This window comes from Heterocephalus glaber, unplaced genomic scaffold (genome assembly GCF_053883595.1).
Source record: "Heterocephalus glaber isolate CG9 unplaced genomic scaffold, H.glaber_assembly_v1.0 deba00001610, whole genome shotgun sequence".
Lineage (NCBI taxonomy): Eukaryota > Metazoa > Chordata > Mammalia > Rodentia > Bathyergidae > Heterocephalus > Heterocephalus glaber.
In genome coordinates this window covers 32412479-32435126 of record NW_028258381.1, presented here as the reverse complement: position 1 = coordinate 32435126, position 22648 = coordinate 32412479, and the positions used below count along the sequence as shown (strand labels likewise).

Genomic DNA, 22648 nt, shown 5'->3' with positions numbered 1-22648 from the left:
GGTTTGTTTAATTGAATACTCTTGCTCCAGGTATCCATTCCAATGTGGCAGGCTCTTTAATCTTTAACTAAATTATCATTTTGCAACGTGATCCAAAAACTGGGGAAGCAGCCTGCATTTCCCACTAGCATTTCTTTCCTTTTAATAATTAGATTTCATACATAGAAAAATATGTCTTTATCGACTCAGAATACTACGTGAGCAGCCCTACCCAAGATCTATGTGAACCCCCGAGGAGTGCGAGCCTCCCTGGAACCCCGGAGGTCCTGGCATTGCAGATGACGAAGCCCCTCGAAAAGGGGTGCCTTGGCCTTCGTCCTCGCAACCCTCCCGGACAGAGGAATAGCCTGGCATGCTCGCCCTGGCAAACACAGCACAGCACACCCTCAGCAAAGCCGGGCGGGAGCCCAGACTGCCTGCAGCAGACGCGAGCACGCCGCCCCACCCCCAGGCCTCAGAGCCCCGCCCCAGCCCTCAAAGCTCCGCCCCTCAGTCCCTGGGTCCCTCTCCGCCCCCCACCCCTCGCGCCCTGGCCCCGCCTCCCAGGCGCCTTGTTCCCGGCCCCACACTCTGCCGTCTGCTCTCTACTCGAGTGGTACAGATATAAACCCCCCTGCCTCCCGCACGCCGGGCCCCGCCCCCACGCGCCTGCACTCCCACTCCACCCCCGCGCGCCTTGGCCCCACCCCGTGCTCCGAGGCTCCACCTCCCGCGCCCCAGAGCCCCGCCCCCGCCCTGACGTTCTCTCCACACCCGCGCGTCCTGGCTCTGTCCCCCCCTCCCCGGCGCTGCTGGGCTCCGCCCCCACGCTCTCGCGCTCCGCCCCACGCTCTAGGCTCGCTCCCCCCGGACACCCTGGCCCCGCCCCGCGCTCCCGGACTGAGCTCCAGCGTCTCGGGAGTCCTGGGAGGCGTGGCCGGGACGGAGGCGTGGCTGCGCGGCGGCAGGGACTCCGGCTGTGACACCGCCGCGAGCAGCAGCCGGGCGCGGGCGTGGGGTCGGGACGCGCTCCCGCGGACCCCTCGCCGGAGTTGGGTATTGGCCCTTTCGCCTGGGTAAGCGCGGCGCGCAGTCTTGGCGTAGCCTGTGCAGCCGCTTTTCCCCTGCCCAGGGAGCAACGCCGGGTCCGTCCCGCGGTCTGGACCGGGACTCGGCCCGCGCCGTCCCCGGGGCGGAGTGGGGCGGACCCTTGGAGCGCCGAGAGGGGGCGCGACCCTGAGCCCCTCACAGGTCAGCCCGGCGGACTAGAGTTTCCAGGGTGCGCCCTCCTCTACGGTGTGGCCAGGAGGGGAAGGCTTACTAAGCGGGGAGGGCTCCCCAGGACCCTGGGGAGACTACGCCAGCTGCTGCGTGTCTGCACTCTCAGCCCACTGCAGCCCTCGCCCTGAGCTCCTGGTCGCAAATTCCGAACTCCAGCACGCACGCGTGGGGAGCGCTGGTGGCAGACGATCCGTTCAAAGGATTCGTGTGTTCCTCTTTCCCTAGGTGGCCAAGGGAAAGGTGGTTTAGATACTCCAGACATGGGAGAGTTGGTGTTTGTCTGCAGCAACCTCATCAGCCCCTAAGCCCTGCATCTTCCCTTCTGGCCTTGTAAGCTCTTCCAGGCCTCTTTCCTGTGGTGGGGACACCTTCCTGGACCCCAGTCTTAGCCCACCATGGGGAGCACCCTGGGCTGCCACCGCTCCATCCCCAGGGACCCTTCTGACTTGTCCCATAGCCGCAAGTTCAGTGCAGCCTGCAACTTCAGCAACATCCTGGTGAACCAGGAGCGGCTCAACATCAACACGGCCACAGAGGAGGAGCTGATGACCCTGCCCGGGGTGACCCGGGTGGTGGCCCACAGCATTGTGGAGTACAGAGAATACATTGGGGGCTTTAAGAAGGTGGAGGACCTGGCACTGGTCAGCGGCGTGGGTGCCACCAAACTGGAGCAGGTCAAGTTTGAGATCTGTGTGAGCAGCAAGGGCAGCTCTGCGCAGCACTCTCCCAGCTCCCTACGGCGGGACCTGCTGGCTGAGCAGCAGCCTCACCACTTGGTCACCTCCGTGCCCCTCACGCCCCGTGTCAACATCAACACGGCCACCCCTGCCCAGCTCATGAGTGTGCGAGGCCTCACGGAGAAGCTGGCCCTTAGCATCGTGGACTACCGCCGGGAGCACGGCCCCTTCCGCAGCGTAGAGGACCTGGTGAGGATGGATGGCATCAATGCCGCCTTCCTGGACAGGATACGGCACCAGGTGTTTGCTGAGAGGTCCAGGCCCCCATCCACCCACACCAATGGGGGCCTGACCTTCACCGCCAGGCCTCACCCCAGCCCCACCTCACTGAGCCTGCAGAGTGAGGACTTGGACCTGCCACCAGGGGGGCCTACGCAGATCATCTCCACGAGGCCCTCGGTGGAGGCCTTTGGTGGCACGAGGGATGGCCAGCTGGTGCTGAGGCTGGCCACCTGGAACTTGCAGGGCTGCTCCATGGAGAAGGCCAACAACCCCGGTGTGCGCGAGGTGGTGTGCATGACGCTCTTAGAAAACAGGTGAGTTCAGAGCCACAAAGGGTGTTGGGCAAACATTTTGGTGGCGAATGCAGATTCGTGCTCTCATTTGGGAGCCTGGAGGGGGCAAGAGTATTAAATCCGTGTTCTCGGGGCCTGGGCCAGTACTGTCACCTGGGGCTGGGCTCTCTCTGCTCTGTGATTTTCTGGATACAGCTGTCAGGGCTTGAGGCCCGTATTGTGAGCGTAGTGTGTCTGAGATGGACCTTAGGTTGGCGTAAGTGGAGGTTGTGTTGGTGGCACTGCTTTGGAGGAGGTAGTTAAATTCACAGGACTCCATAGGGTTCACAGAAGCAGGGACTCAGCTTGGGAACTGGCACAGTTTGCACGTGAGAAAGAACTGATCAGATTTTTTTATTAATGGAGGGAAAATCATATTTGTTCCACCAAATACACCTATTTATGTGCACAAAATTATCTGTAAGACCAGGTATTTGCAAACTCATATACCATCTGTGGTTATCAAAATGCTCTGAACAAATTGCTCTTTGCTCTTTTTCCTTATTTAACCTTAAGTTGGGTTTCTGTGTTACTTCTTCTGTCTATTGCCAGAAAAGCCCAAGACCAGCCAGATTTCCCCGCTTGAGTCAAGGGGAGACTGTAGGATAGGCTGTTATCTGAGCATGTTTACATTGTTCACAATACTGTCTCTGTAGGAACTTCCGTTAATTCCCCATAAGACGAAACACTGTCGTGGCAGGAACTCCTGCTGTTGGTAAAACAGTGTGCACTGTAATGCAGTCAGCTTTGGGAAGGAAGGGAGCATTTATATTGTCTCCTTCCAGGTCAGAAGTCTACTGATTCTGGTTTGCAGGGATATTGCCCAGACCCCCACCAGAGGTACTGTAATTGTACTACTCACTGTCATCTTCTGCACTGAGTGGCTGGTGAGGCTGGCTGGGTGACAATTTGGTGACATGAAGTGAGCTCTCAGTGGGAAATCACAGTGCATCGTGGCAGATCATCAGGACAAATGAGCAAGGAGAAAAGCAGGTCACAGCGTTTCCCTGGCACTGTCCCAGTGAGTGACACGCTCTTGTCACTGAGAGAAGGACCGCACACTGGGTCAGAGAACTGGACCAAGGAGCCTGGGAGTGTTCTTGCTGAACTGCTGGCTGTTCTGCTTGTCGACCTAATTCACTCCCTCACAATTGTCTTGTGCACGTGGACACCCTTGTGCCCAGGGACTCAGGCCTGGCCACACTTATCAGAAATAACTTGATTATAGTCCTTATCTACAGCATCAAGGGTGAATGAACGAGAGGAGGAGGGGAGTGAGGAACACAGCTACTTCCTATTAGGAGTTTCTGAAGACTCAGTTTTGGGGTGAAGGGGGCTGAATCAGGATCTGAAGTTGCCCAGTGGAAATAACTGCCCAGGCAGCCCTTGTTCACTTTGTTGGTGTTTTCTCAAGCATGGCCCATCAGCTGCCGATTCAGAAACCCTGGTTCCTGGGTTTAACGCCTCTCTAGGGACTTCAGAGGCACACTGGAGTTTGAGAGCCTTTGCTCTAGGAGTTGAGATCATGGATCCTCCAGGGGGCTCTTGTTAAAACCCCTCACTCTGTGCTGGCTTTTCTGGCAAGGCCAATGACAGTGGTCCAGGTTCTTATCACCCTCTTGGGATGTTCTGATCATGCCTATAGCTCAGTCCCATGACGTTCTTTCTGGTCATGGTCGGAGAGGCTTATTCAGCTTCTAGGACATGTGAACGGGAAGGGTGGAAAATGGGAGGGTGAGAGCCAGGCGAGCTTTCGCATGCCTGTGGTCCCAGCTACCCGAAGCAGCTGGCCTCACTGTGTGCCACCTGGGTAGGACCACTGGAGGCTCATGAGGAGGAGTCCAGTGTGGGTTTGCCCTACTTTTTTTTTTTTCCTATGGGGATTTCCTATAGGAGCAGTGATTTATTGAAGATGTTTCACTGCTGTCCTAAGTGAGACTAGGAAAAGCTCACTCACATTGAGCAGCGTGTAGCACGGGCACCTATAGGGACTGGGAAGGTGACCTCCCTCCATCACTCCCTCACACTTGGCTGTGCGTGTCATTCTGTGGATTGTGGTTCCTCGTACCTGTTCACAGTGCAGTTAGTGGTTGTGAGTGTCTGGCACACATGAAGTAATAGGCTTAGGGCCTGATCCCCCACCGAGCTGGGGTGGGCGGTGCCTCTGCCCGTGTGGCCATCCTAGGGCACCAGAAGCTGCCCCAGAGTGGATCTCAGGTCCTTGGTGACAGGCAGCAGTGCCCATTCTCCAGGAGCTGCGAGCTCATCCTGATTCACACACGTCTCTTACATTCCAGCTCTTCCTTTTATTGGTAGGAGGAAACAATTCAGTGTGAGCAAGAACGGATACAGGTAATTTTCCATGTGCCTCTTATTTCACACATGTATACATAGAATAGAAAAGTTCCCTGACTTCTGGATATGCCTATCACATCCATTTGATGTCCCCCTTACCGCTGGGAAGTAGGTAATAATTGCTTTTTATTAATGATTCTCTGACTCTGGATAAGAAAACTAAAACCGAAGCAGTGCAGTGACTTGTATATGAAACACAGCTCATTAGTGACTCAGCTGGGATGAGGACCTAGACCTTCTGACTTTAGACCTTGTGCATGTTGCAAGCACATTGTGACTGGTAAGTGCAGCATCTCTTTCCTGCCCCTGGGTTAGGCGACCCAGCCCCTGCTGAATCAAGGCCACTTGCCAAATTGTGTGTCAGTTTCTTAGTAAGTCCATTGTAAAGGCATTTTAAAGCAATCCTTAGACAGTTTTGCAAAGGGAATAGCCGGCTCCTAGCTGTCCTTTCTGAAAGTTTGCTTTCCCAGGTGGCTTTTCTTAGGCTAAAGGGTACCAGTGTGGAATGGAAGGCTGGAGTCTCTTCTTGCCCTGAGAGGCCACTGCTTTGGCAGATGGTATGTTTTGCCTGTGAAGCCTGAGGTGGAACAGCACAGAGCTAGGTAATTATAGAGTCACCAGGAGCCCTCAGGGACACCATGTTGGTGGTGCAGAACGGATGGGTTTCATCAGATTTTTTGCCAGACCTCAGTCTTAGGCAATGTTCTTCCTTGTTCAGTATTTGTGGAGCAAGAGGAATACTATTGCTAATTATCCTTGCAAAACATAGTGATAGTGCACTTGTGGAATGAAGACTTACAAACTTTTTTGCCAAATAATTATCCTATTTTGATAAGACCCTTTGGTTACCGAAAGTCTACACCATGAGGGAGCTGACAGATAATCTCTGAAAGAAATAAGGAGATTTAACAACCCACTAGCTCATTTTCCCCACAGCCTATGTTGGGAGGAAACCCCTGTGTCGAAGGTGTTGGCTTTATAATAGCTTAAATCTGATTTCCTGCCACAGCTGCAGTATCAAAGCACAAGGTGGATTAGTGCTTGGCTATACACCCTGGTTGTGAAGGAAAGAGATGCTAGTTTATCAGACTTGATGAGTGGGATCAATATAGTCACAATCTATCTTGTCATTGGACTTATTCATTGAAAAATGTGTCTGGAATGTCTGCTGGATACATGTTTAAGCTAAAGTCAGTGCAGCCTGGTTACTTTGCAGAATTAAATACACGTGGGTCCATTGGTATGGCTCAGCCTCGAAACAGCTTGGTGAGCCAGGTTTTTGGGGGCTAAGTCACAGAGCATGATGGATATCTGGTTGTATTTTCCCCATATGAATAACAAGTTCATCTGGCCAGCTGAAGGATAGACACAGCCAGGTGTAACACCTGGAAACAAAATACCCAGTAATCCTCTTAAAGTAGAAATGGTGAATTTTGAAACCTGTGGAAACTGAGGCCCAGAGGATTTAATCTCATTGTGTGACCTTTGGAAATGCCAATGGTGGAGTCATTTGAAGCCAGGCATCTGCCTGATTTCATATCTGGGACTGGGCGTGCCTTTTCCCAAATGCAGTGTCCTGCTTCTGACCCAGGCAGGCTGGTGGCCGCCCACTATTTCCTCCATGTGGGGTCCTGGGCTGGCCAGCTGTTAGAGCCCGGGGAAAGGAGGGCTTCATCTAGACCCTGGGGACCACCCCAGGCTCAAGGCCGCTGCTCCCTTCCTGTGTTTGTTCTTCCAGAGGATAGGGCTCATGGCCAGGCATCCAGGGGGTGCCAGGCCCCTTCCACCCGGCCTCAGCCTCAAGTGTGAGTCTGAGACCTTGGGCTCAACTCCAAGGCAGAGTTCCGGCTATCTGAGCCAAGGAGTCCTGGGTCGGTTCCAGAGAGAGAGGTGGGCAGCGATAAGACCGCTGTGGCTTCCCTAGGAGAAGCTGTGGATGAAGGGGAGCCCCGGCAGGCTCCACACCGGGTTCATTTCACTAAACAGAAATGCATTTCATACTTTGGCTTTTCAAGAAAGTTGGGCCCATTTTGGTTCTGATTGTGGGGGTTTGATAGTGTTGGTTCCCCCGGGGGGTATCCATTCCTTACTGTTCATTCATTCATAGAATGCTTTTTGGAGCCTTCTCTAGGTACAAGTTTGTGTGTCTGGCTCCAGGAAGAGCATGGTGAATAGGCCAAGGCTTCCATTCTAGGTGGGAGAAGACGGCCCAGCAAGCAGATGAATGGCTCCAGGTGGGCACGAGTCCTGGCATGATGGAGGGGCATTGAAGAGAAGCCTGCTTGGAAAGGAGGGGCCAGGCAGGATGTGCACAGGCCACCGGTGGTGAGCAGGGCCAGTGTGGACAGGTGCAGCATGTGAGCCCTTCAAGGGTCTGCCCCAGGCCCAAGGCCAAGGCCTGGAGTGCCAGGGACTGGGTACAGAAGGAGGCAGGCCCTGATCTGGGGCCCCCCAGGGCTCTTGTGTAACAGCAGATGGGCCCACGGAGGGATAGAGGCAGAAGCTGGGGAAGTGGGCTCCCTCGTGGAGTTTCTCAAAGTGGCTGGGCACAGGACTCGGGAGCAGGGCCCAGGGAAGTGGGGAGTGGGCACACGAGGGGCCTTCCTAGAGGTGAAACTGCAGACTTGCCTGTGTGGGGGAGGGTGTGAGGGTTAGGCAGCAGCCTGTCTGAAGTGCTCTGAGCTCCCTTGAAGGCTCCAAGGCGTGTAAGACACTGTGGGCTGACCCGGTTCTCCTCACCCTCCTGCTGTCCTGCTGGGCCTGACAGGTGTGGGGTCTTGGGCCCCGAGCAGGTGGAGTAAGAGGCTGTGGTCTGTCTGCTGCACAGATGCGGCATCTGATAAGGCCACATGTGCTTTTTAGTGACTGGGCCTTGGCGAACAGGGCTGTGCTTGCGACTCTAGATGACTTTATCAGAAGACGTGATGTCAGTTCTGGTCCGTGTTACTGAGCACCTGCTGTGCGCACTGCTGATGAAGTCAGAGGCACAGGGACACCTGCCCTGGGTCAGGCAGACACATTCACCAGGTACCTGCCAGACAATGCATGGTATCGGGAGGAAGAGAGTCTCACTGAAGGGGCACAGAGCTCAGGTCGGGTGCCAGTCTGTGTGGCTTGGCAGGTGTATGGAGGCTGGGACCTCAGCTGGGAGTATGGGGAGGATGATTCAGGGAGTCAGGAGGAGCTGGTCTTCACAGAGAGACGGGCCTGAGAGTCAGAAGCGTGGTGCTGCCCCTTCCCGGCTGGCCCCCACACCCCGGCTCAGGAGTGGGCTCCAAGCCAGGCCCCCATCAAGCTTATCATCTGTGATACTCAAAAGCAGGCCCCTTGCTTGTGAGGCAGAGGGTTTCATCTGAGAATTTCCTAGTAAGAGTCTCTGCCACTAGCAAATAAAATGGTGCATCTCACTAATATCATAGACATTGTGGTCTGTGTGCAGCTCACATCAAAACACCCAGGAGATGCCACGCAAGTGCCCAGCTCTTGCTGAGAGACGGGGCCTCCACGAACGTTCAGGAATCTTAGTGACTCACTACCCCAGTCCACTTTTGTAAGAGGCATAAAGGGATTTACTGGGCAGAACTTTTAAAATATTACACGTTTGAAGAAATAGAGAGAGGGGAGCTAGGAATATCTATGTGTTTGTGGCAGTGGAAATCTGTGGAATTTGTGAATCTGTACAAAGTTTGGGCCTGGTTTACAGGAAAAGGGGAATGGTAGAAAGATAATGCCCCACTGTACAGGAGAAAGCCCCCTGTCCAGTCTACTGGATTTTTTAAAAAGATGGGTGAACTAAGATGTTTTGCCTAAAAACATTCTGAGAAACCTTCAAATCTATTTCTCTATCTTAAGGTCAGTTTTCTGTCCTTTACTTTATTAACTAAACCAATGTATGGGCTTATAGTATTCTTAAGGGATTTGGGGTGTGACGGTCCTAGAAGTAAAGAAGAATAAACAAGCCTAGGGAGTACAGATATGGACCGTCTTGGGTGACTTTATGTCCTGAAATGTGGTCTTCTTAAAAAGTACAATTTTTAAATTATGGTTCGCCATGACTCTTTTCTACCTATCTTTATTTTTTCTGTCTTACCTCATTCTTCCCCCAGACTCTGATCCCTTATTCTTGAGTGATGCAGAGGGGCCAGAGGTTCATCATCTTACGGCTGCTTCAGGATGAGGGGGTGCTGATTGCCTAGCCAGGAATCAGAAGCCTCACCTGATTGATCTGAAGGAGACGTAGGAAGATGGATTCTGTTATTTGTTTGTTTTCTTTTATGTTTTTTCTGGGTTTGGGGGGAGTTGTTGAATGAATGATCATCCTTTGTTATTCTGGAAAAGAGGACAATATTAAACAAGCAGGGGCTAAAATTTAAAAGTAGAATATTGTTGAGTAGTGGCTGTAAAAAGAAGTCACAAAAAATTAGGCAGTGTTTGGCATAAATCTTTTATATTAACCTCTATTAGTTTTGAGGTGTTTGCCCAAATTCAATATGTAGCGTTTAGGACCATATAGACTCCTCCCTATTTTATCAATAAGAAATCCAGTTTTCAGGGGCCAGGGATTTAGCTCAGTGGTTCTGCTGCCCGCTTCGCAAGTACAAGGTCCTGAGTTTGATCCCTGGTACCAAAAAAAAAAAAAAAAAAATCCAGTATTCTCCTATTTTAATTAAAAAAATAGTCAAGGATACACTAAATAAAGATATCTACGTTTCTGTGTGACCACTGTGTCATGAAAATTCTTAACTGTATGTATGACTCAGATCCTTGGATCTGACCTCTATTTTGTAGAGGTGAAGGCCTTAAAGAATATAAACATAGTCTGTAGTAGAGAGCAGAAAATTATATTATACCACAAAAGTAACAAAACTTAGCAGCTGGAATATTTACATCAGCATTTTTATAGTATAAGCACACTTATCCAAGAAGCCAAGCTTTACCTGAGAGGTCCTTGAAAGTACATTAAAATAATGTAGTATCGGTACACTAAGAGAGGCCGAAGCACACATTTTTGGAAGTGTTATTGGGACTGGGAATCATGACTTCTTATAGCTATAAGTTAAGGTGTTGTAGGTATAGCTGGAGACTGCCAGTAGTGTCTGGCACCTCCTTTTTCTACATAGCCTAGCTTTTTTTGTTTTAATGTTATTGTTATTACTCCCCTTTTTGGTTATTCAGTACTTTCCTGCTGGGTGTTTAAGACCAGGTCAAAGTAAGACCTGTACTAACCCTCGTCCCTGTGGACAGGGCCGAAGTTCTTACTGGAATATTTTGATTGACAGCTGCCAAACATGGGGTCAAGTGACTAGGAGCCCTAGGAGGTATCCCCAAAGTAAATGTGTCATTATAAAGAGAAGTCTGTGATCTTTCTTCCACACTCCTGTATAAAGAAACCTTGGGTTCTCCAAGTAATGTTGATTTGTTGCAAGCTTCCAACCAGCCCCAGTTTCCTGAGAATTCTATTTTGGTTCAGCCATTACCTGATTAAGCTGTTAAGCTGAGTCTTCAGTTGTTTTATCTGGAGGCTGCTGTGAACTCCTGAAATGGAGCACTCTGCAGAAAGAACACCACTCCCATGGCCACAGTTACAGTCTCCTGTGTTTGGCTGTTCTGGGGATCTGCCATCTTGTTTGCTCACCCCAAAACTGGGAGGTTGAACTGATATTTTGTCTTTCTCAACTCATGCTATAAACATGGCATCTTTTACAGAGGGAGGTCCCAAGTGGATGATTGTCTTTTAAAATATTGATCTAATGCCATGTTCAAGGAAAACTCCAGAATTTATTGTTCACTGTGCAAATTCATCGCTCTTTCTTTTTCTTTTCATTTTTAAATCTCACTTCTTCAATCAGGAAAAGTAAGAACTCGGCTGGCCCCAAGGTACTGGTGACTGGGTATGGTCTTGAACCTAACTGCCCCTGGACTTGGGCCCTTCCTTCCTTCATGGAGGTTTCAGATCATGATGCCATTGTACCATTTAGTTTTGGGTTTTTTTCCAAATGATCGTTTTACAAGGGTAAAATAGTTCACACCCAACCCCCTACCTGATGGTTGCTGGACTTTTACTGTACAGTTGGTACTAGTAGTTGAGCTAAGTAAGGAGATACTTAACACAGATAATAGCTGTGGCAGAGGCCTTGGACTGAGCAGTGTCACCTATGGCATTGTGACTGTCCCTTCTTATAGACATAGAAGAGATGGCTCAGGAAAGCTGAGATCTTTACTTTTGGTCTTAGGCTTTTATGTGGTGGAGCCTGGATTACAGTCCAAGCAGTTAGCCTCTAAAGTTTGATAAAAAGCTACCCTAAGCTCAGTGAGCTTTTCTTCATTTTTATATTTGACTCCTCACCCAACCTGCATAGTAGACTATACACCCTCTTTGTACTCCTCCTTTCTTTATATATTATTTTGAGACAGGGTTTTGCTAAATTGTTAGGTTTAGGCTGGGCTCGAACTTGAAATCCTCCTGCTTCAGCCTCTCAGAACATTGGGATAACAAACTTGTGCCACTACACACAGCTTACACATCCTCTTAATCCACTTGGTTTGTGTTCCCCTGGTCATGATCTTTTCTAAGTATACAAATATGTAATTATATCACTGTGTGTGTGAATGTGTGTGTTTGTTCTAGTTTGTTTCTTCAAAGTAGAGCAAGGCTATTTGCAAAGCAAACTGGGTGCAGGATATAATTTTTTATGACTTATCCGTCTTTTACAATTATCTTGCCCACACCTACTCCATTTTCTTATATAACTTGCTTTATAGAAACTTTCTAAATAGTCATCTTTGTTTTCTTAGAAACAACTTCTCTTTCTGCTCACACTTCCTGTTCATCATTTGTTCTCTGTTTTGAGAAACCATAGTAACATGTACAACTGGTGAAAGGGTACTGTGACCTTGAGTACCCAGATCCAACTAGGGGTTCTCAGTGTGCCACAGGCCTCCTGCAGCATGTTTTACAAAGGGGTGGGGGACAGAACAGTGAGTCTTTTGGGTAGAGATTGGTTAGGAGAACATCTGTTGTGTTTGTAAGACACTAGTACCTGTACTTGAGTTATTTTGTTTAGAGACACTATTTGCTGTATATGTATATTGCATACCCCCGGCAATAACTGCAGGTTGTTATTGACCCACCATCATTTTCTTTAAATAAAAAAAAGACTTGAAAATGTTACCAGTTATAAAGTCAAGAGTCCATAGCTACATGGTCCTAGTTCTCCTTGGAAAATCTCTTATACCTTTCAGAAATAAAAATGGTGAAATAACAGTGAGCTATTACTTTTACTTTACACCAGGACTAGTCAGCATTTTCCTTTGTGATGTGCCACAGACTACATGACTAAAACAACACAAGTTTATTGTCTCAGCTCTGAGCAAGAGATCCAGGACCAGAATGTCAGCAGGGTTGGTTTTTTCCAGAGGCTGTTCTCCCTGAAGTTGGATGAGGCCTCTGACCATAGCATTTCATCTTCTCGTGTCTTCAAGGGATCTTTCCTCTACCTGTCTGCATTCAAATTTACTCTTCCTATAGGACACCACCCGTACTGAGTTAGGGTCTCCCTAACACCCTTCTTTTACCCTAATTACCTCTTTAAAGACCCTGTCTCCAAATACAGTCACATTCTGAAGTACTAGGGGTTAGGACTTCAACCTATGAATTTTCAGAGGACATAGTACAGCCTATAGCAAGACAATTTAGGAAGGCTTGCCCACGGGGTTCCTTCTTGGCAGTTTGGAAGAAACATACTCCTCTGAGATTTTTCTGGAGAGATTATTTTGAAGTGTTCATTTCAGTTAAAGGCTAGAGAAACCTGGCTCTAAGTTTCTGGGGGGACTCTTCTTTCTGACAAGAGGAGCGGCAATCTTAGGGGGCACCACAGTAGGTATGGACCAGCTCGCAAGAGCTGGGATTCATTTTCCTGCCCTTCTGTCCTCCACACTTGCTGGTGTGGGGTGTTCTCTCGACACTCTGTGTTTACCCTTGGCTATAGGCAGTATTGACACATGTGTTTGTCAAACCCTGGCACCAATTTAAGGTAGGAATCTAGTGCCTGTCTGCTGTTTAGAGCTTGGTGCCCTCTACAACTGCTGCAGGAGGTGAGATTCAGAGCAACCATGTGAAGCCAGCTCAAGTTGGCTTTCCCTGACATCTCTTGTGAGGTTCCCAACCACGGCCCCCTCTCCCCATGGACCCCTAACCACGATCATGCTCCCATGATTGCACATTAACACCATCTGCTCTGTGGGTGTTACAAGGGCGGGGACCATGTGCATGGATCACAGTTTCATCACACCAGCAGTCACGAATCTCTGGAAAGAATATGAGACCGCTCATTTTTATTGAGCATTTACTCACGTCACCCAAGTGCCCCAGCGAGGAGGGTAAACCATGTTCATTTTATAGGCAGGGAAATGTATCTTAAAGAATTCAGGTAAACTTGCAGGAAGTCAAGGTTAGTGAGTTGGAGCAGGCAGAATTAACCTGACCCCAAACACTGTTTCTTATGTTTAAATTACTATTATTATTATTATTATTATTATTATTATTGTTAACTTGAAGTCCTGGGGATTCAACCCAGGACCTTGTACCTGTTAGGTAAGCACTCTACGATTGAGCTACATCCCCAGCCCTTTTTAAAAATATTTGAAACAGAATCTTGCTAAGTTGCTCAGGCTGGCCTTGAACTTGTGATCCTCCTGCCTCAGCACTTTTGGATACAAAGCTTGCAAATCCATAAAGCTGGAGGTGGGAGCAGAAGAGGGGACATTTCTCTAACCAGAAAGTGTGAAGAAACAGGGTTCACTAGGGGAGACCTTGTCACTTGGATGTACTGCCCAGCAGTGTGTTCAGCTACCATTGGATGAAATCATCCAACCCTGCCATCCAGTGATGTCAAGAATACTGGGCTGCTCAAGGGTTGAATTATTTTTTTAACTGAAATATAATTTCCAGGCCCTACAACTCACCCCCTTTAAAGTGTAAAACTCAGTGGTTTTTAGTATTCTCATAGAATTGTGCAACTGCTGCCACTGTCTAATACCAGAACATCTTCATCAACCCAAGGAAGAGGCTGAATAACCATTAGCAAGCACTTTCCACCCTCTAGCCCTGGAAGCCACGAATCTACTTGCCTATCCTGCATATTTCAAATAAACGGAAGCATACAATATGTGCCCTTTGATGTGAGGCTTCTTTCGCTTAACTTAATATAATGTTCTCACCCATGAACATGAACAGTGGACTCTTGAGTTAACACCGGCCTGACATACGAACTACTTGGGTTACAACCAGAATTTTAGTTTTAACTTATGAACAAAGTCGTGAGTTACAACCCAAATGTGGCCGCCTGTGCTTCTAGATGGTCTCAGATACAGATTAAGCCCTTAAAGAGTTCTGGAAGGAACATGACACCATCCTTTCCTGTGTGGGGTTAATTGAGAAGCCCTGGGCCAGTGTCTCTCTAAGGACACTGAGATCTGCATGTATACAGGAGAGAGGCTTTGAAGGCTGTGAAGAGGAGCCTGAGCCTTCAGTTGACCAACTTGAGTTACAGCCAGCCCTCGCGAACAGGTTGAGTTTTTAAGGGTCCACTGTATTAGTATTTCTTTTTTTCTTGATGGCTGAATAATCTTTCACTATATAGATGTACCCTATTTTCTTTATCCTTTCTTCAGTTCATAGATATTTTGGTTGTTTCTGCTTTTTGGTGCTTATGAATAATGCTTTCATGAATATTCACGTACATGTTTTTATATGGCCATTTATTTCCATTTCCCTTGAATCTGTGCCTGAGGTGAAGTTGTTGGGTCAGTCTGTGTTTAACATTTTGAAGAACTACCATACAACTTTTCAGAGTACCTGCACAGCTTCCCATTTCCACCAGCAGTGTATAAAGGCTCCTGTTTCTCCCCCAACCTTGCCAGCGTGTGTCATTGTCTTTTTTATTATTACCGTTCTCATGGGTGCTAAGAGGTATTCCACTGAGGGCTTGAGCTCCATTTCCCTAATGAATAATGATGTTTGGCATCTCCTTGTGTGTTTATTGGCCATTTGTTTTCCCTCTTTGGAAAAATATCTATTTGGATCTGGGTGGGTTGCTTTTGGTCCTACTTCTAAGCTGAAAAAAACACAAGAGCTCCTTGTGCCGACTCCCTCTCATCACCTTGTGCCCTCTTCCTGGCCCTCAGAGTCATGGAATCATTCTACAGGGACAGCATCTGGAAAAATTTCTTTGTAATCAGAAAAAGTGTCCAACATCTTACTGAAGTGGACCCCTGCATGGGGAGATTGCATTTGGTATGCTTCACGATTCTGAAGCACTGCCCCTGATCTGGGCTTTTGACCACATCCTTGAGAAGTAGCCTTGATTTCCATGTTTAAGTGATATATTATGGATGGACGTTTAGCACTTTTTATATGTAGCCAAAATGTAATGGATGGTACAGGGCAGGATTTATAATGAATAGCGAGCTTTGGAAATTTCATACAGTGTCCAGAAATCATAGGTCCCTGGGCCAGGAAGGATCTTTATTTATTTATTTACTTTTTGGTACCGGGGATCGAACTCAGGTCCTTGCACTTTCAAGACAGGCAGCATAACCACTGAGCTAAATCCCTGGCCCCAGGAAGGATCTTTAAAGGAGCACCTGCCACAGGACACTGCCAAAGCCACCACAGGTGAAGTTACATATGTGTTCATTTCCTGCTTCCTTTGAGCCTAGCTGTGAGGAGCTGGGCCTTTCAATTCCACTGCTTGGGACCCCATCATCTTTCAGTACAGGGCTCTGCTTCTCTGTGTTTTATTTTTCAAATGCCTTTTCTTCTTTACCCTGCCCCCCGCACCGTACATGGCCAGTGTGAAGTGTCACCTGTGAGTCCTTAGAAGAGGTGGTATCTTGAATGTATAAAAATGTGTGTTCTTGAGATTTCTGGTTAGTTTTGGCTTTTGACAGATGCTTAGTCAGAAGCAGCATGTGCCTGTCCCACGTTTACCCACTCGTTCCCCCAGTGCAGACCCATTCTAGCATTCAGTGGTCCTTGTTACCATGATGCTGTAATGCACGCCCCCTTACTGTAGAACTTTTCTGCTGCTATAACAGAGTGCTTGAGTCCAAGTAAATTATAGTGAACCAAAACCTGTTTGGCTCATGGTTTGGGAGTTCGAGAAGTCCAGGAATATGGCACCAACACCTGGTGAGGGCCTTGATGCTACATCATCCCATGGCAGAGGGGAAAGGGAGAAAGAAGATTAGAGCTTGCTTATGTAACGACCCCACTGTCCGTAACTCACCCATTCCCACGGGAGTGACCCTGACCACTTGTGAGGACAGACCCCATCACTGTCCCCAAACACATTTCATCAGCTCACACTGGAACACATGAACTTCGGGGACACATTCAAACCACACCACTTTACTTAGAATCTAGGCCCATTTTTCTAAATGTGTTGATCAAAACCTCCTACAGGTTCTCTTTATGCATTTAGAGACCTCCGTTCAATCTTCCATCCCATAATCTTAGACTAATTAACCCTCTAGTTTGTTTTACCTTTTCCCATGCTTTAGATTTTTAAGGCATAAATTAGTTTTTCTGGCTGTACTCTGGGTGTCGTCATGCCTGAGTCAATGTATTCAAATAAAAGAGGACCTAGCAGAAAAGCCGAAGTATTCATTGCCAGCTTAAAACCAACCAACCAAAAAAAGAGAAAACATGTAGTGACTCTAAGTTATAAATGTTTAAGTTTAAAATTAATTTTACTTGTGTAGAACAACTCTAGCAGCAAGTCACGCTTTATTACAGGTCAAATTCAAGATCAACCACCTTGGCGTTATCTTTCATAGTCACACATCACTGATCAAGTCTTGCTTTTATAAACCTCTTTTTGCCTCTCTCGTGCCCAGGCACCCCCATGTGCCTGACCACAGACATATGTCTGTACTTGTCTCCACCCACACAGTGTGAGTTATAAATATACCTGTCTCTTAAAATAGATCTTTATCTTTAGTGTTAATTGCATCTTTGCTGCCCCTACTGTCTCACGTGTAAGTGTAGTCAGAAAGATGACCTGTATGCAGCTGGCTATACCCTGCCTTCTGAGTAATTATTTGTAAGCTCGCTTCTGTAGTTAGCTTTAGCCAAGCCCGATGGTGCTTGGCATCTGATTTAATCTAAAATCAGCCCAGGTGAAACTCAGAAATGTCTCTTATTTTGGCCAGGTTTTCAAGTGGCCTGTGGGCTGCTAAAGTCAGAGCTGGGGACCTTGCCCTTGGTCTTTTGCATAGTTCAAGGCCAAATTGTGAAGCTCATTTTTTGGTGTCCTAGTTTTTATGTAAAGTGTTTAAAGTAAACAAAAAATGAAAATAGTATTTGGTGCCCTTCTTTCCCACTGTTATTTTTTTGGATCCTTTTCTGTACTTGGAAAACCTCCTCCCACCTTCCTTGTGAGTCTTCAGGGGAGGCAGAGCCCACCACCCACTTGGGAAGCTATAAATGACAGGCTCACTTTCCCAGCATCCTCTGCAGCAAGGACTGCGGCTCTGTGTGTCGGGACATCCATGCCGATCTTGATTTGGGGCCAGTGGCCCAAGCACAGGGACTGGGAAGACTTCATTCTGGGTGTGGGGGCAATAGCCTATGTGGCTGGTCACAGAGAGCAGTGCCCAAGGCTGGCACTGGCACCTGCACAGGCAGAATTACAAGCTGGGCATTGTGGCAGTGGGGTCCTTCCCAGACCAGTTCTGGGGCACCTTTGCTTCTTGCTTCTGAATGCCCACCCCAAGCTCTTTGCTATCCTTTGAATGAAGTGCTTGTCTGCCTCAGCCAGCGCTGGTTCCTGTTTCTTGCCGTCTTGATGCAGCTGTCCTGGTACAGGGGCTTGAACCAGTGGTTCAAAACCTCTCCAGAAGTGAAATCTTACAGGGAAGCACAAATGAAGTTGATAAAAGAGGTGCTGCTGAGTTAGGGTGGGAGCGAGTGGGATTGACAGGAGATAACACAGTGAAGCAGGGCATGGTGGCGCACACCTGTAATCCCAGTGTTTTAGAAGATTGAAGCCGGGAGATTGCAAGTTGAAGCCCTGCAAAGACAGCTTAGTGAGACTGTATCGCAAAATAAATAAATAAATAAATGAATAAATAAAATAAGTAAAGGAAATAAATGAATGAAGTGTTGGGGATGTAGCTCAGTGGAACGCCCTAGGTTCAAACCCCAGTACCACATACAAAGAAATAAAAAGAAAAAAGAAAAGTACATTGGAGTCCACTGCCTGGGCCAAGCACGACCTCCCTGCCCTGTCACTAGACTCTCTTCTCTGTCAGGCAGCCCCCAGATGAGCACGGGACGAGACACGCACAGGGCGGGGGTGTTTGCTGCTGGCTCTTCCCCGTTTGTGCTTTCAGGGCCTTTGTGTGCTGTTTTCCTCCCCCAGGATGTGGGCAAACCCTGCACATGTGTGGACACCAGGGTCTCAGAGATCCCGTGTTCCGGAGAGTCCCTAACCTATGTACGAGGGCACTGTTTAAAAAATATATTTTTGCAGCACTGAGGATCACACCCTGGGGTGCTGTACCACTGAGTTACATTCCCAGCCTTTTTTTATTTTGAGACTGAGTCTCACTAAGTTGCTCAGCCTGGCCTCAAAATCATGGCCCTCCTGCCACAGCCTCCAGAGTAGCTGGGGTCACAAGTGTTCCCCGCTGAGCCCGGCTTCACTTTTACAGAGAACATGGCTTGCAGTGGGGTCTTTCAGCCTAGGAGCTCCCGGCTTTTTTTGTTTTGTTTTGACTTTTCATTTTGAGCTGATTGTAGTTTCACGTTCTAGTGCTGTTGGAGCCAGATCATTCTTGCTGCGGGGACTGGATTGTGAGTGTGATGTTTATGAGTCCCTGGTCTCTTCTCATTAGATGAGGACCCCATGAGGTTGAAGCAGATAGCAAGATTGCCGGGAGCAGCAGCTGTGGGCTCACCCTGTGCGCTGAGGATGATGTGGAGTGGATTGAGCTAGGGGACTTGGGGAGGTGAGGCCGGGTGATGCGTGGAAGCCGGGGCACCCTCAGCTGCCTGTCCCTTGCTGGGATTTGGTGAGTTGAGGAGGAGCCTGGGAATCGCCTCCCAGGCACGAGAGTGAGCTGAGGTGGGAGGGCACCAGGGACCAGCAGCTAAGCAAAGGCCCCGGGGCGTAAAGATTCCCAAAGAGGGAGTGGAGGGGGCTCAGGGCACTTGGAGGACAGTAGATAATTCAGAAGTGGACTGTAGACCGTGCTCCCCGTCTGAGGAGGAGCAGGGTTTGGTGAAAGGACAGAGAGGTGGGATTTCTTATCCCTGTGCTTGAATTTAGGGCAGAAAAACCAGGTCTCCTGGGGGCCTCCTGAATTCAGTGCCTTCTGTATAGCGTCGCCGAGTTACATTGTTGCAGTTCCAATGCTCTGAGGTGTCCAGCTGTGAGTAGTGCAGTTTAGCAGGTTTCAAGGACTCAAGTACAAGCATGTGCGTTCTGCGATGGTTGTCAGCTTTCTCAGTGACGTCCCCGCATAAAATAAAAATGAAGGCTTAATTGGAATAAAGTGGTTTTATGGTGTACAGAGGAACAGCTAAAATTGGAAAAGACACCATATTTGACTTTAGATGGTGCTCACTTGATATGTGTTTGACTTTTATTATAAACCAAAATAAACCACAAATGCCAAAATGCAGAATCCTTTGCTCCAGGGAGGGAAAAGAGGTGGCAGGAAAGCAGCATATGGGATGGAGTTGTACAGGCTAAAAATAAAGCTGCCTGGTTCTCTTCAAGTAGCTCTTGGGTGCTTTGAGTGTCTTCAGTGGAAGGAAAAATAATAAATCCAAACATGATCCCATATATTTTGACTTAAAATGTCCCTGTATTTCATTTTAGAGACAGGAAGCGGGTTGGAGGTTGGGGGCAGTGGGGGAGCAGGGACCCACTGCAAATGAGCAGTGGGAGATTTTGGAGGGACGATTGTGCTGGTTGCACAACTATAAATTTCCTAAAAATCACTCACAATGGGTGAATGGATAGTGTAAATTTTGCCCCAATTAAAAAAAATGTGTTCTTGCTGTGTGCGCTAAATGGCATCTTCTTTGACTTAGCGGTTTTTCTCCCTTGTTATTTGACCACGTCTTTCATCTGACTCAAGGCCAGGCATTGAGCCCACTGGGCCTCATCTCTTCCTGGAAAAGGGGCAAGCTCGTGCCTGACTCAGGAGGCTTCTGTTTCAACTGATGGAATCAGTTCCGGCCCTGGTTTTGCCTAGTGACCACCACCACGGTCACTTCTCTCTGCCATTGTCTTTCGTCTCTGTCCATGGCCCATGACCCGGGCCTGGCCCTCTGGCCCAGGTTCCTGCTGACCCCCTGTCCCCCTGCTCCTGTCAGAGTGCAGACTCCCCATGCCGTCAGGGTGCTCCCCCACACCGGGCCTCTGGGCCCCCTTATCTCTGAAGGTGGGGGCTCCATCCCTATGTTTCAATAGCGCTGGGTCCTGTTTCCACGGCTCAGCCCCTGCCGCCAAACCTTTGTTGTTTCTCTCCCCTCCCTGCCTCCTGCCACCCCCTGCTCTTCTTTGGGGTGCCAGCCTCATGTGGCTCTGGAAGAGCTGACTCAGTGCTGTTAGAGCCCCTCAATGTTGGTTGCCCCCATGTCCCGTGAAACTGTAATGGCTCACGTTGGCCCATGAGCCCGCGTGGCACAGTGGTCCTTCCTTCCCTGAGCTGGCCATAGCCCCCAGCAGTGCCTGGCCGTGGTCGGCAGCCCTGGAAGATGACTGTCTTGGATGGCCTTCCGTCTCCATTGCCCTGGGTGATGACTAGGCTGTGGGGATATTCTGTTAGTTCAGAAAGCTGGAAGTCTGGAGCCCTTCCTTCTCTGCATCTTTGTTCTAGAGGAGACTCTTTCTTGACTGCCAGAAGTTTGATTTAACCTGGAAAAGAGAGGATGGCCTTCGTGTTAGGCTGGAGGGTCCTTCCCATGAGAAAGATGCTTTCTGCTCTGGTTGGTGAGGTCTCAGTTTAGAACCCAGTTTGGGCAACTTAGCATCTTAGCGAGACCCTAGGTCAAAATAAAAAATAAAAAAGGCTGGGATGCAGCTTAGTGTGAAGAACCTGGGTTCATTCTCCAGTACCACAAAAAAAGAAAAAAGAAAGGAAACGAGAGGAAGCCCCAAGGGTTGCAGGCCTTTCACTAAGCCACCACACCCAGCGAGCTCACAAGCTCATGGCTCATCTGTCCCAGTGTCCAGCCCATGCCATGGAGCAGCTGACCGTGGGCTGTTCCTCAGTGTCTTGGGTGTGCAGATGGCCTAGACATCATCATGCCCCCCCACCCAGGGACCCCAAGAGGCCCAGCTCATCTAGCTCTGGTATGGACATGTCTAACACCATTCTCTGTGCTGCTCCTCACAAGGAGGAAGACCCTGGCTACAGCAAGTATGGAGCTGATAAAACAAGGTCTCATCCAGTGTGAGACCAGCCAGTATCAGCTCTGGTGATACTCAGGGTTAGGGTTAGGAGTTAAGAGTTAGGGTTTAGTGTTAGGATTTAAAGTTAGGGTTACGGTTAGGGGTTAGGGGGTAAGGTTAGGGTTAGGGCTGGAGACAGGATTAGGGATAGATGTTAGGGTTAGGGGTTAAGGGTTAAGGTTTAGTGTTAGGATTTAAAGTTAGGGTTAGGGGTTAGGGTTGGGGACAGGATTAGTTATAGAGGTGAGGGCTTGCAGTTAGTATTAAGGTTCATAAAACTGTAGAATGGCACATTCAGGTCTGTCACCAGAAGCCCAGTGCTGTCACTGCCCTCACCTGTGTATGTTGTCCAAACACCGCCAGTCCTGATGTCAGCTGCACACCTGGAGGGTGGGATGTGGCTCTGCACTGAGTAACTGTTCTGGTTTTATTTGTTTACCTCATGCTGTGTGAGGTTGTTCCACCTTTATGTATTTTTCTACTTTGGCTGCTCAGAACACAGATCTGCTGGTCATGGCCTAGGCTGTGTATTCCTGAGGGTGTTTCTTTTGGGCTCATTTCCTGGTCTGTCCAGAGTATTCCAGGCCTCAACTTTTGTGTTTTCAATATGTATGGAGTTTATTATGTATTCTCCCCAACAGCCACAGGTTCTTTGTGGAATGAGGCACAATATTAGCAAAGAAGCAAACTTTGTCTTAGGTTTTTCTATATTTTATCTGTTTTAAAAAACTTTTTTCTAGTATGGCAAACTTTCTGCCAAGGATTAGATAGTGAATGTTTCAGGGTTTTTACCCTGTTTCTGGAGGGTCATATGAGGTCCCCTCTCTGTTATTTATTTGCAAGACTGGGGCTTGAACCCAGGGCCTTGGCACTGACCTACATTCCCACCCCCCACCCCCCTTTTTGGAGACAGGCTTTCCCTAAGTTGCTGAGTTTCCCAGGCTGTTCTCACACTCCAGATCCTCCTGCCTCAGCCTCCCAGAGTGTTGGGATTACAGGTGTGTGACAGCATACCTGACTCCTTATGGTCTTTTACAGTCACTCAGTTTACTGTTTTTGAGCAAAAGTAGCCACAGACAATATGTAAACAAATGTGGTTGTATTGCAGTAAAACTACAGATGGACACTGACATTTGAATTGCATGTAATTTTCTTTGTGTATGTTAGGAAATGTGTATTGTTTTGATATTTTTCAACCATGGAAAAAAGTGAAAACCATCTTACACTACAAACTGTGCAAGAGCAGGTGGCACAATGAATGTGGCCTGGTGAC

The 22648-nt window shown here is 48.5% G+C and overlaps 1 protein-coding gene across 5 annotated transcripts in view; it reads left to right on the top strand.

Moving 5' to 3' along the window:
• Positions 1–910: 910 nt before the first annotated feature.
• Positions 911–22648, top strand: part of Eepd1 (endonuclease/exonuclease/phosphatase family domain containing 1) — a 130443-nt gene continuing 108705 nt past the window's right edge. For 3 of the 5 annotated variants that reach the window (XM_021254587.2, XM_087196418.1, XM_004840297.4), the window contains exon 1: positions 925–2533. In XM_021254587.2, coding sequence (XP_021110246.2) covers positions 1656–2533 — 878 coding nt within the window. In that variant the 5' untranslated portion in view covers positions 925–1655. Of the gene's footprint in view, positions 2534–22648 lie in introns of all 5 variants that reach the window. The other 2 variants (XM_004840295.3, XM_004840296.3) reach the window with 2 other exon arrangements.